This window comes from Vombatus ursinus, unplaced genomic scaffold (genome assembly GCF_900497805.2).
Source record: "Vombatus ursinus unplaced genomic scaffold, bare-nosed wombat genome assembly UNPS02015255.1, whole genome shotgun sequence".
NCBI classification, from domain to species: Eukaryota; Metazoa; Chordata; class Mammalia; order Diprotodontia; family Vombatidae; genus Vombatus; species Vombatus ursinus.
In genome coordinates this window covers 25,752,385-25,767,514 of record NW_020955033.1, presented here as the reverse complement: position 1 = coordinate 25,767,514, position 15,130 = coordinate 25,752,385, and the positions used below count along the sequence as shown (strand labels likewise).

Genomic DNA, 15,130 nt, shown 5'->3' with positions numbered 1-15,130 from the left:
AAAAAGCTTCTACTTAGACAAAATTAATGCACCTAAGATAAAAAGAGATTATCAATAAATTTCTCTAATTAGGAAATGGTATGCATGATACATAAACAATGGATAGATACACATAAAAGAACAAGTCATTCCCCAATAGAGATATGATCAAAGAGTATGAACAAACAGTTGTTAAAAGAAATGTGCCAAGTATTCACAACCATATAAAAGAATGCTCCCATTAGTAATAAGAGAAATATAAATTGAAACAATCCTGCAGTTTCACCTTATGCCCTGCAAATCAGGGAAAAAAATGACAAAAAATAGCAATAATCAACTGGAAGGGCTATGGAAAAATAGACACACTAAAACATTGTTGGTAGAGCTATGAAATGGTTAAATCATTTCAGAAAACAATTTGGAATTACGTAAATAAAGTAACTAGAATGTCCATACCCTTTGAACCAGAGACTCCATTATGAGCTTACACACAATGAGTCCTTTAGTAAACAGAAAGTTTCCACATAACACCAAAAAATTTGTAGTAAGACTTTTTGTGATAGCAAAGAATGGGAAACAAGTAGACATCCATTGATTGGGGAATAGCTAAAAAAAACTGCAATGCATAAATGCAAAGAAATATTCCTGTGCTCTAAGAAATGAAGAAAGTGTTGAAAGCAGAGAATCATGGGAAGATCTACATGAATTGATGCAGAGTGAAATAAGCAGGGCCAAGAAAACAATATACACAGTTAAACACAACAATGTAAATGGAAAGAAAAACACACATACAAATCAAAAGTGAGTGTTACAAAACTATAAAGATAAATATGGCTCAAAAAGAAGAAACATGAGTGAACGATCCCAACCTACTCCTTCACAGAGGCAGGGGGTCTACAGGTGGTTACACTTAACAAATTTTTGGACTTTTTCAACATGCTAATTGGTTGTGCTAATTTTTTCCTCTTTTTCTTTTCGTCTTTAATGACAAATACCACTTGTTATATGGGATGGCTCTCTAAGAGTGGAAGAGTATGGATAGTAGGGTAAACTATGACAATGTAAAAAACAAAAGATATCAATAAAAACTATTTTTCTAAAAGAAGGTAGTCAACAGTGTCTAAAGCTGCAAAAGTCAAAGAAAATGAGAAATGGGGTAAAAAAAAAAAATAAAGGCCACTGGATTTGGCTACCGGGGGGCCAATGGTGAAATCTGAGAGAATATTTTCAGTAGAATATTAAGGACCAGAAACCAAACTGTAGGGACATGGGAGGAGAGAGACGGCACTGGCCAATATGAGTGGAAGAAATTGTTGCATTCAAGAAAAGGGATGGCTGCTAGAACAAGGCCCAAGAAAAGATAGGAAGGAATGGGATCAAGGGTGTAGATGGGGGTTTAGCCTTAGAGAGGAGAAAAGATACTTCTCATCATCTATGACCATAAAAGAAGGGAAAGTATATAATGATCCTGAGAAGTTCTGAAGAAAAGAGGGAACTAAGGAAGCTCTTGTCAGATAGCTTCTATCCTCTGCATGAGTAAGTGGGGTAAGCACATGACTAGAACTACAAGAAGAGCTGCTAGGGAGAATGAAATAGAGAGCTGATAGGGACAAAGTAATTTGCACTTCAACAACCAATAAACACCATCAGTGATTTTTTCAAAAAGAGAGGCAGAAGGGCAGCTAGGAGGCACGGTGGATAGAGCACCGGCCCTGAAGTCAATCCGGCCTCAGACCAAACACTTGACTCGTACTAGCTGTGTGGTGACCCTGGGCAAGTCACTTGACCCCAATTGCCTAAAAAAACAAATAAACAAACAAAAACAAAAAGAGAGGCAGAGAGACAACAGAGTGAGTTCATAGCTCTTTTGCTTTTGATGCATCATTTAGCTGCTTAAAGAAATTGGAAAGCAAATAGAAAAAAAGTCAGTAAGCAGATACATAAAAACCTAGTTACTATTATAAAACCACAAAGGAAAACATATTGCCTATTCAACAATAAATTATAATGAAAATTTACCTTTTTAAGTGCATACTTTGGGTCTTCAGGAAGAACCATTATTATCTTTCCATCAGGGTATTCAGCTAAAATTCTTTCCTTTTTCCACCCCTAAACAAAATGGATACATTCATATACTTTATTCCACATAGCCATTTAAAAAGAAGATAGTAGCATCAATTTATCTGGAAATTTTCACCAATATCAATTATCTTATACATTAACATTTGTCTGCAAGGGCATGGCATAATTAGTTTGCCCATTTAAACACACATATTAAGCACAATGCAAGTTCCAGTTAAACTCTACTTATACAAACATACCCTCCCACTTCCTGATATAGCTAAAATATCAATATATCATTTCCCACTTCAAAATAATTCTGAAAGGTCTCAACTCACATTGCATGAAGCCCCTTAACAGTTACTGGTCCCCCAATGTAAGTTACCCTTCCCCAGATTCTTGTGAAAAGAACTTAACTCTTAAATTTATTTTGAACATGGTTACCTCCACAAACACACACTCATGGTTTTATGTCTGGCATGCGAAAGACCTCCAGGAGGTTTTAAATGAACTGATTTGCATGCAGTAGCCCAGTATGTAAGGTATAGTTTTTATTCTTATTGATCACAACTATCAAGAGTCACAAGAAGGAGACTATAAAAAATATAACTACCTTCTAAGAATCTAATGGGGAAGGAGGCTACGTTGTGTGTATCTGAAGTTAAACATACTCAAAAAAATAGAGGTAATTAATTCTTCTTCAGATCCACACTCGTGGTGATTAATGAGCAGAACCTGCATGAAAAAAAAAAAACAAAAAGCCACTTAAATCTAGTAAGATGGGACTGAACCAGAGGTTAAACTAGGAGCTTTGAAGTTCGAAATAAATACAGAAGGAATGAGCTGAATGGGTTGTTCCACTTGTCTTACCCAAGCAAAAAGGCCTTTGGAGAAGCAATATTAGTATTTCCTATAAGAATAAACCATCATCTTCTTTTTGAGATCTGTACTTTCTAAAAATGTTAAAGCTGAATGAAACCAAGATAGAGGCAAATGGACTTTTTCACTTAATTTCATTTAATACTGTTGACAAAGATTAGAGTAGTTTTGTTATTTAATGAATTGGGATGTTTTGTTATGTTGGTTAGAAAGATTCTGTTAACAAGGCTTGATGATATGACCATTTGATCATACATGAAATTTCTGGGTAAAACCTAATATTTCTTTGCTAACTTTAACAGTATCTGTAAGGGCTATACAAGTTAAGATCCTGTAACTCTGCCTGGTATGCTGTCCTCAAATTTTAATTTAAGGAAAAAAGAAAAAGCAGAAACAGTTTTAGAAGATTTTCTTAAAGAGGAAACTAAGAAAAGTTACATCACCACTATACTACTTTCTCTCTCTGTCCCTCTCATCCATCTATCTATCTATATATATATACACATACATATATACATATATATACACATACATATATATACACATATATACATATATATATCCCAATACAAAGAATCAGCAAATCAGATGCATCACTCTTTATTAACACAGCATTTTCACAAATAGCTTGATAAGTTTTATGAATTTTGAAAATAAAGCTCATTTCCACCAAAAGCTAGAAGTTTTTCACTTGATTAAACAATAAATTCTTTACTAAAGAACAAATAATTTAAATAACTTTTTTTTAAATGCCACACTTTCTAAGCTATCTGAAGATAATCTAACCTGCACTTTTCTCATTTGGTTTGTTACTTCAATGTCACTCAACTGCTATTATATGATTTGATAAGCCCTTTTAAAAAACAACATTAAAAATATAACACATTTTATGGTGTTATTTTTCCACATGTATTGAGAGCTTCTTAAAATAATTTCATAGTTAAAATGCAGACCAAGATTAGTATAAAGATGAAAAGAATCAGAGCTGGAGTAGACCTTAGAGGTCATTTAGTTCAAGCTTCTTCTTTTATAATATATGTGGAAAACTAGGTCTAGTTCTTTCACAATGAATTTGAAGGGGTTATCCAAATTATTCTCTCATTAGAATCTTATACAGATTTAATGGAATAAGTAGATAGAAGTTTTATCATATTGAGATAAGACTTTATTTATATTTTAAGAGTATAATTTTTCCTTTCCAGGTATCTGACAAAAAAGCCTTTCACAAATGAAAAAGGGAAACAACAGAAAACAATAAATATACACTACCACCTATATGACCAATGGTTTTATCTGGATTAAAGAATATTATATTATTTGTATCACTAATTAATATTTTGAAATTAGAAAAAATAGAATGTCATCAAATATATCAAAATAAGAGTAAAAAATACTAAGAGAATGGATAAGCCTAATCTCAAGGCTATGAAATTGCCTGCCTCTGTGCTCTAAGATCATCCTCTATTGCTCTCTTTTCAACTGATTAGTCATATATTCATAAATACATACATACATACACACACACACACACACACATACATACAACTACACAGACAATGAAGACTGAAAGTTATTAATGGTCTCCAAGTAAAACTGTGAGTTCAACTCTGCTGTCCAAGATTATCTGGGGACCGTAAAAGATGTGAAGGAAGGACAGCTCTGAAGGACACAGACACACAAACACAGACACACACAGACACACACACACACACACACACACACACACACACACACGTTTAAAAGGAGATTGACAAGGACTTTAACAATTTTAATACCTAATCTGAAATAAATTTATTTAAGGATTTAAAAATCATTGTCTCTGCTAAGGGAAAGGAGTGAGAAATGATGTCAAAGTGTCTTTAAAATGAAGACAGAGCTCATGTCAAATAGCCTGAATTTGAACCACATATACAATGGCAACAACACAAAAACAATTTTGAACGATTCTGGTCAATCTCTGGTCAATCAAAACTCTGATCAATGCAATAAGCCACAAGTCCAGAGGACTGAAGAGAAAACATGCTCTACACCTCCTCACCAGAGAGGTGATATGCTTAAAATGCAGAATGAGACACACATTTTTGGACATGGCCAACACAGAAATTTGTTTTATGGGTTTTCTTTTCCTTTTTATTGTTCAATGAGGGAAGAAGTGTCTGTGGAAGGGAGAAACAACAAATGCTAATAAAATAAATTAATAAATTTGAAAATAAAATCAATGTAGCTAATAATTAGCACATTCTGGGTTAAAACTGATGTTTATATATTCACACAGTTCAGAATAATTGTATTATTATCTTTCCTTATAATGTTTAGGGCTTCAGAAGTCAGATGCTGTAAGCATTAAATTCTGTCATGTCTTATTTGCCAGCAGTTATGTCAACTCATTGGTCATATTTATAGTCTAAAAATATGCAATCCTTAACACTCTGAGCACCTTTTTGAATTATTCCTCCACAATCACTACAAAAGCACAAAGAGGTCACATAGGACTGATGGTAATATTTAATTTTTTGTTGTAGAGCAGTGAACCAGAAATAGCACTACAAAAATTATCAAAGAGCCAAATGATCAGAAAAGGAGGTGGGCCAGACATGTAGAAAGAGAGAAGAACTAACTAATAGCGTGCATTGTTGCTTTGAAAGCCACATAAAGCAGAAAAATCTAACCAAAGGCCTCCATATAGCAAAGAGAACAAAGAAAAACTGGGTTTGAATTTCAGCTCTGCAAGTTTCCACTTATGTTGACCTGGGCAACTACATTATCCACTCTCCTAGGGTCTCAATTTCCTCATTAAATTAGGGAGTTGGACTAAATGGCCTCAAAGCCCTTCAAGCTCTAGATCTATCAATCGATCAACAAACATTTATTAAGTGATTACTACGTGCCAAGCCCAGGGGGGTAGGTAGTGGGGGGGTGTGCAAAAATAAAGAATGATATATCTATAATCTCAAAGAACTTTCATACTATATGATCCCTATGGAACATTTACAGGATACAAACAAGCATCTCACAAGAAGTTAAAGCATGGATAGCCTGAGAGCTACATAGCTGGAAGAAATACAGATCCATCCAGCTATCTATTTTGAAGATAAGGCAGAAGCTAATATATAAAATAATTACACTAAAACTGCCTGTTAGGGGCAGCGAGGTGGCAGAGTGGATAGAGCACCAGCCCTGGATCAAGGAGGACCTGAGTTCAAAACCAGCCTTGGACACCTAACACTTACTAGCTGTGTGACCCTGGGCAAGTCACTTAATCCCACTGTCTAGCCAAAAATAAAATTTTTTTAAAAAAAAGAGAGAGAGAGAGAGAGAGAGAGAGAGATAATTGGTTAAGTGACAAGGTCAGAACTCAACTAAGAAACCAGGTGTTCTTTCAACTACCCCATGTTACTTTCTCTTGAATAAACAAACCAGAATGTCTTGTTAACTTAATCATCCAAATATAAGTGCCTCTATTTTATGGCACTGGTATATTTTAAGTAACTCTGATTCTCTCAATATTAAAGATATTCAATAATCTTCAAATATCAGGTATATGATGCTAGAGAAAACACCTCTCTATGGCACTGACCTTTCATGTCTCTGATCACAAGTGATCAGATTTCAAATGACCAGAATTTAAGAAATGACATGTTAGATCAAATGAAGGATCCATCAAGCTCATTTTCTATCTGAAGTAGTATTAAACATCTATTGGGAAAGAATAACAGTACGATATTTGCGAAGTCACACTGAAAGGTAAGGAAACTATAATAAAAAGAACTCACATTTCTACATCACTTTAAAGTTCACCAAGTGCTTAGCTTACAATTCTTTCACGGCTCTATGATCTACAATTAATTACTATTTGGATGCTCTTAGCACTTTAAAAGAAGACAGGAACCAAGTTAAAGCAATGGGCTGAATATAATAAAACACAATTCAATAGGATAAATGTGAAATCTTATACTTGGGTTCCAAAAAATACAGCTTCATAAGTATAAGATGGGGGAGGCATCGTCCCACAACAGTTTGAATGATAAAAACCTAGGACTTTTAGTGGGCTCAATGCTATAGTAGCCCAAAAAGGTTACTGCATCTTAGACTGCACTAAGTATAGTTTCAAGAAATAAGGAGGTATTAGCCCTTCTTATCTGGTCAGTCCACAGTATTCAGGCAGATCAGGGTACCAGAGTTTAAGATGGATATTTATAAATCAATCAATCAACAAGGACTATATTGAGCACCTTCTACATGCCAGTAGACACTTCACTAGGTATTGGGGATACAAGTATAAAGGATGAAAAAATCCTTACTCAGAAGTAGCCTTACATTCTAATGAGGGAGATAAACAAGTACATATGCAACATAAATAAAAAGTTAATCAATTAAGTACGTACAAAGTAGTTAAATACAAAGTAGTTTGGGAGAAAAGTCACTTGGAGTTTAGGACAGCAGGAGTTGAGGACAGCAGGAAAAGCTTCACACATAAAATGGTCCCTGACTTGCATCTTAAAGAGAGAAACACTCAAAAAAGAAGAAAAGGAATGAGAGTCTGAGGGCAACCAGTACAATTCTAGAAAGAAGAGTGAGAGTGTCTGAAGTAAGGAACAAAGAGAAGGCCATTTTGGACCACAGAGAACAAGAGGGGCAATAATGTCCAATGAGACTGGAAAGATAGACTACATAGGCCGCGGCAGGCCAAAGTGGGTGATATCACCCCCTGAGTGGTGCTTGAACAATGGGGGGGAGGGGCAGAGCAGTGGTAGCCTCAGGTGCAATTGGGGGGCATTGAATAAAAGTAAGGGGGCGGTGGAAGCATAAGGAAAGAAGAGAAGAAAATTTTGAAAAACCATTCATATATGTTTCATCTGTTGTGTAACAGAGTGAAAGTTGTACTGAGTATATTTTTTTCCAAATACATAAAATGGAAGTTACAACCGATCAATGCTCAAGTTCACTGACAGGTCTTAAGCAAATGTTGGCAGGTAAGCATGTCATGCATTGTCACGAAGTCCAGCATGCATTGGCAGAAATATGTGCATGTAATGACTTGTTTACAATATGTTACTATATGGTTACATGACACAATATTGTCATCAAAATTTCAATGCAGGAAAAAACCACAAATTTACAATAAATTATTAAATTTAAGATGTCATTTTTTAAAAAAGTATTTTATATTTTTTGAAATGACACAAATCCCTCCCCCCCCAAATAAAACCAATCCATTAAAGGATTAAACAAAGGTTTGGGGGAGATGGGCTGGTGATGAGTAAATTTTTTTTTAAAAGTGGGCAGTAGGCCAAATAAGTTTGGGAACCTCTGGTATAGTAGGGCACTGAAAACTAAGAAGAAGAGTTTAAATTTTAGCTTAGAAGTTGATTAAGAGACTCACATGGTGAGATCTGTGCTTAAAGAAAATTACTTTGGCAGCAATGTATAGGGTGGACTTAAATAGAAAGACAGTTGAGGCAGGAAGACCAATTAGGAAACAGTTGAAATAATGTAGGCAAGGGATGATAAGAGCGTGAACTAAGGCTGCTGTGTGTGAAGACAAGGGGTTAGATTCAAGAGATGTTATGAAGGTAGAAATGGCAAGATCTGGCAACTGACTGGATATGTAGGGCAAGTAGATGGAAAAATCAAGGATGATACCAAGATTATGAACCTGAAACATTGAAAGGTTGGTGGTACCTTCAAGTAAAGTAGGGATGTTTGGAAGAGTGTAAGATTTAGAGAGGAAGGTAATGAGTTCCGTTTCAGACATAATGAGTTTAAGATATCGCTGGGATATCCAGTTTGAAATGGCAAAATGGCAAATGGTGATGTAGGACTAAAGCCAGGGGGACAAACTGGAGCTGGATATAGCAATACAGGAGTGAGCGGTATAAAGATGATAATTAAACTCATGGGAGCTAACAAGGATACCACAAGAGGGAGAAGAGAGCCCGGGACAGGATCATCCATAGTGAGGGGATACGATGTAGATGATGAGCCAGCAAAGGAAACTGAGAAGTGAATCAGACAAGTAGGAGGTGAACCAAAATAAACTAATGTCATAAAAACCTAGAGAGGAGAGACCACCCAAGAGGAGAGGGTGGTCAACATTGTCAAATAAAACACAGAGGTAAGAAGGATTAGGACGGAGAAAAGGCAAACTTTTTGGCAATTTAGAGACCAAATTGTAACTGGTAACTTTGGAAAGTAACTAGTAACTTCGGAAAGATTTCGCTGTTTCAAATGAGTGGTGAAGTTAAAAGGTAGATTCCAAAGGGTTGAAAGGACTGAAAGGTGTGGAACTACAGGCAATAAGTATAGCCAACTTTTTAAAGGGATCTGGCTGAGAAAAGAAGAGATAAGTGATGATAGGCTTAGGGGGAGCTAGGTGGTGCAGTGGATAGAGCTCAGGCCTTAGAGTCAGGAGTTACCTGAGTTCAAATCCAGTCTCAAGACACAAGATACTTATTAGCTGTGTGACCCTGGGCAAGTCACTTGACCCCCATTGTTCACCCAAAAGGAAAAAAAGGACTTAGATGTATAGGCAGTAGGGAAAGAACCAACGGTTAAAAGAGGTTGAAGATTCAAGGAGTGGATGAATAAGGATTCAATCTGCTGGAGAAGAAAGGGTCCAAAACAGTGCGACAAAGATAGTGAAAAGGTCTTGACAGTTTAAGGAACTAAAAAGAACTTATTGAAGGAATTGGGAATAATTAACTGAAAAAGATTGGCAGGGGAGGGGGGAGGTGGAGAGTATGTGTGTGTGTGTGTGTGTGTGTGTGTGTGTACACACATGTACGGGGCACCTAAGTTTCACAGAGACTATGTCTATGGTTTCTTTGCATCCTCCACAGTACCCTACACACAAGTATATAAGTACTTGTTAATATGAAAGACTTAAGAAAGAAAAAAGTGTAAACCAGGAGCCTTCACAATGAATCCAAATGCTACTCTGATTAATCACCAGGACAACTAAAGGTGATTCAGGGCATCCAGTGGGAGTTTAAGATTACAGCTGAGAATGGGGATCTGGGACAAATATCTGACTTGGCCATGTGATGCAAAGCTAAATCTGTCCACAAGTCACCCTGAGCTCCTTTTCCTACAGGAACCAATATCTCCATATACTGAGGAAGCTCCTACATCTCTGTCAAAAAGCAAAGTCTCTCCTTGATGAGGGAGAAGCTACCTCCTAAAGAATCTCCAACAGTTTAGTCCAAATATTTCTCTCCAAATGGTATCCAAAATCAGGAAGAGAGTTTTATAAAGTGAAGAAAGGAACAATGAGAAGACTGCAATGATTTTCAAAGAACCTTTCTAGCTCTAAAGTACGATCTATTGTTTTCACAGAAAGGGATAAGAAAGGGAGACACTAGAAGCTTAATGTTTCAGTAGGCCAAAAATTATCAGAAAAACTAAGAATGTGTTTACAGGTCTTTATTACATGCACATGATTTAAATATTATTGATCTCACGGGAAAAAAAGCCTATTTTAACAGTACTAATCCAGCTTCTAGAGGAAATCTTTTATATTTCAACAATCCAAGATTTCACCAATGAAAAACACATCTACCTTTGCACTTTAGGAAACAGTTTTATTAGTTGCTATTAAAGAAAAAGAATTCAACACCTGGTGGCCCAATACCTGCTAAAAAGTCACTCTGGACTGAGCTGCGCTGGTCCTCAGACCACAAACACAATCTGTTGACAGAGACATACCTAAAAGCCTTTCTATTCATCTTGGTTACTATGTACAACTTACATTTACATAGGAAGCTTTAGGCTTTGCAAAGGATCTAGAAAGAGTATTCACTATACTAACATAACCTTAAAAAACCCAAAGCCACCTAGATCTATAACACTATGAGGTACAGTATAAGTTTAGGGGGAGAAATTCTTATCATAAGAATACTATTGAACTTCAATCTCCTTTGAAGACTGTTTTATTATGGCACTCTCATCAGTATAATATCCATAATCACTACTCTGGAGGACTGATGGGGACGACGGCTTCCCACTTCTCAGCAGACAGACAACAGGTGGAAAAGGAGGTCTAAATTAGCAGACATGGCCAATGTATTAATTTGTTTGGCTTATTTTACCTGTTACAAATAAGGGCATGTTCTATGGATTAAAGAATGAGAAGAGTCACTGGAAAGTGACAATATAAAACAGAGGCATCAATAATTTTTAAAGGTTGCTAATTAAATAAAAATAATTGAATTATCCCTTTTAATTTATTTTGTATTTTAATATTCTTTAGTGTAACAAAAAACTGAATAGTTTGAAAAGTATTTTACTTTTAACATGACTAATAAGGCCAGAGCACTAAACTTTTTTTTTAAGCACACTCCACACCTGAATAAACACACAAAAAAGGCAACACAGAAGATAAAATAAGGACAAAATTATCTAAATTCATTTTGATGTTATAACTAAGAAATTAAAGCTGTGTGCTCCCCTTAACACATTTTGGGCATCAATATTTTCACCTTCCTAAAAGCTAAAAAATTAATTTTTATTTTTCAGACTACATATATATGAAATGGAAAACATACTTATAACATAAAAAGGTAAATAAGAATTTGGACTTCAGTGCAAAGGAAGACCATCTACTAAACTCAATTCCTTCTCTCAAGGTTAAAAACAAAACCAAACAAAAAATTACATTAACCAAAAAACCCAACAACAACAACCCTTAGCTCTGTCCCATCAATTAAAAAAAGAAGAAAAAAATATCCTTGGATTCTTTTTGGAGTCTTATCCCTCCCCCTTCCAAAAAAAAAATCATAACTTATTAAAAAAGTCAATTTCATTCCTTTTTACATAAGACAATCAACTTAGTTATTAATAAATTATAGGAGATATGAAATAACTATTACTAAGTCCAATTCTTGGTCCACTCAACAAAATGTTTTAAAGCAAAATCTTCAACTCTGTTCTTAGAAATGTACTCTTAGTTTTTACCTCAACGAGAATTTAACACATTGCATTAGCATTTGCATTTGATTGTAATGGCTTCAGCAGCAATTTATTTATTTATTTATTTATTTTTAAGGCAATTAGGGTTAAGTGACTTGCCCAGGGTCACACAGCTACTAAGTGTCAAGTGTTTGGTCTGAGGCCACATCTGAACTCAGGTCCTCCTAACTTCAGGGCTGGTGCTCTATCCACTGCGCCACCTAGCTGCCCCCTTCAGTAGCAATTTAAATCAAGTTGTGGCCAAACTTTAAACTACTTTTCAAAGCAAAATCAAGTGAAATATTTTCACTGAAAGTAAGCTAGGATTAACTACATCGCATATATATGTATATATGTGTGTATACATATTTATACATGCATATACACACACACACACATATGTATATTGTATGTTTTGCTTTCTTAGCAGGTTACAAAAAGGATTCTAGAACTGAGAAGTCCCATGCTAAAACATCATTTTGCTGAAGAGTATTGATATAAGCAAATTGGCAAACAGCAGGTTTCAAGAAATAAATCTGTATCTTTTAACAGATTTTCTGCATATATGAATCTTAAAATTTGCTTAGCATATTTCAGGAGAAAAATGTTAGAAGCAGAGACAGTCTGAAGTAACTTTAGTATCTTAGATAAAAAAGTGAAATTTTTATCTGAGGGAGAAAACTGGTTGACTGAAATAATGATAATAGGTCTTTTCAACTTAAGGCAAAATGGCTCTAACTTGGGCCAGAGTAAGAATATCTGAATAATTATCTAATGCCTATATGAAATGAGTTGGTGATCTCAGTTCAGATATCCTGGAGGTCTTGTCTATGTGAGTGTACAGTACTGAAGGTAACATGTATGTAAATATGAATTCCAGTTTGTATTTCAGATTATGTGGGAACACCTTTGGTATAAAATCGCTATTTTCACAAGATATCTAAAATAGTTCAAAATTGCTGAAAACTTTACGACATTAAACTCAAATTTTAAAAACTACCCAATAGACCTAACATGCATACAAATAAAGAAAAAAATATACAATTTCCGTATCCTTATACTAATATACAGGAAAAAAATAGGAACTTTAAACATACTTTTTTTAAAGCAAGGTTTCAGAGATTCAAACTATTAGAAAATTATTTTTCTACACAGTAGTCCTCTTATAAAGAAGAGAGAATATAAAAGAGAAATAAAAGAGAAATAAAAATTCAAAAATCATCTAGATGTCATTTTTCAGAATACTATTATGTAATTATAAGATACAAAGTTGTTCCAAGCCATTGGACTATTAAGTAACTCAGGATTTTGGTATCTTTCTAAGCTCATAAAGAAAGCAAGAATTGCCCAGGCAGAACAACATAATTTCTTCAGAGAAGTCCAGAACAAAGGTAATAAAAATGCTTATTTAAAACAAAAACTCCACCAATACTAACTGATTGACATTAAATAAATTTCTTTAAAAAAAAAAAAAGCCAGTTTATTCCAGAAATGTCATGTTTTATTTTATAAAACTATAACTGGAAAACGTGTAAAATATTATTTTAAAAACCATTCAAGTGAATGTTGAAAACTAAAAATAAATTAATAATTTAAAAGAATAAAATAAAAACCATTCAAGAATTATTCTTTTTGAGAACCCATCTCACTAAAAAATCTGGCCATTTACCCTTAAAGAACCATGAAATCTTCTTACCACATATTTTACAGCACTAATAAATTGGTTGTGGAATAGCAAATGTTGCGTCTCATCTTCTGGATTTGAAGCTGTGTAAAGCATCCCACAAATATTACAGGAAACTGCTCCAAATCTTTTTTGTCCTGCATCCTAAGAAAAACACGATATATTACTCAAATATTTCTGAAAACTGAACATAATTCATAAATCTGAATATAAACTACATATAAGATAAAATGTGGAGAAAAATCTATAATGTCAAAACTGAACTCTAAAATTAAAGAGTAATTTGAAAACTAATAACTGAACTGGCAGCTGTGACATTTAATATGTGTGCAATTTTGTACACAAAGAAAACCAGTTTTAAAAATATGATTTATCTCTCATCACACAGAATCCTGTAACAGTTTAAATGAAGAAATACAAATAAAAATTGTAGGGTTTCATCATCAAATTTTTTAAGTCCAAATATTTTGTAATGATGAGAATTAGTGCTTCCTGAAACAGTTTTATGCATATCTACAGTGCAAAAAATTACAATCAAAAGAATAATTTTACTACTACATTATGGATTCTCCATACAAAACACTTTAAACTTACTCCTTTTTTAATATTTTTTATCTAAAGGAACCTGTATGGAATGAAAAATGATAAATTCTGGAGGGGATGTGAAAGAGTTGTGAACAGCTCCAACCATTCTGGAGACCAATATGAAATTATGCCCAAAGGGTTATAAAACTTTGACCCAGCAGTACCACAACTAGGTCTGCATCCCAAAGAGATCAAAGACAAAAGAAAAGGATCTATATGTACAAAAACATTAATATCAGCTCTTTTTATGCTGGCGAAGAACTGGAAATTGAGGGGATGCCCATCAATTCGGGAATGGCTGAATAAGTTGTGGTATATGATTGTGAAAGAATACTATTGCACTTGCTATAAGAAATGATGAGCAGGATGGTTTCAGAAAAACCTGGGAACACCTGTATGAACTGATGCAGAGCAAAATAAGCAGAACCAAGAGATCAATGTACACCACAACTGTAATGATGACTAACTGTGAAAGACTTAGCTACTCTGATCATTACAATGATCCAAGATATTTCCAAAGGATTCATTATGAAAAATGTTATCCACCTCCAGAGAGAGATCTGATGAACTCTGAGTGCGAACTGAAGTATAATTTTCTCATTTTATTTTTCTTGCCTTTTTCTTTCCAACATGGCTAATAAGGAAATATGTTTGCATGATTTCACATACATAACTGATATACTGCTTGCCTTCTCAATAGGTAGGGGAAGGAGAGGAGAGAATGTGGAACTCAAATTTTTTTTTAAAAAAAGTGCTAAAAATAAAGAAATAATTTTATAAAATGTGATTAAGAAAATAAAAAAATTAAAGGAAAACTGCATATATTCAATAGTTTTCCCATGTAAATTGTACTCTGATATCACCAGAAAAACTTTCATTAAATATATAAATCAATTAATCAACGAGTATTTATTCTTTGTATTTGTATCACCTGGATCTACAACAGTGCCTGGCAGTAGATATATAACATTTGCTGGTTGGCTGACTGAAACAATC

The 15,130-nt window shown here is 34.4% G+C and overlaps 1 protein-coding gene across 3 annotated transcripts in view; it reads right to left on the bottom strand.

The window, feature by feature from the left end:
- Positions 1 to 15,130, bottom strand: part of LOC114031878 (N-acetyltransferase ESCO1-like) — a 49,817-nt gene that overhangs the window by 11,291 nt on the left and 23,396 nt on the right. For 2 of the 3 annotated variants that reach the window (XM_027847068.1, XM_027847067.1), the window contains exons 9-10: positions 13,562 to 13,693; positions 1,999 to 2,088 (exon numbers count right to left, since the gene is read on the bottom strand). In XM_027847068.1, the coding sequence (XP_027702869.1) occupies positions 1,999 to 2,088; positions 13,562 to 13,693 (222 nt within the window). Of the gene's footprint in view, positions 1 to 1,998; positions 2,089 to 2,653; positions 2,776 to 13,561; positions 13,694 to 15,130 lie in introns of those variants that run through there. The other variant, XM_027847069.1, reaches the window with a different exon arrangement.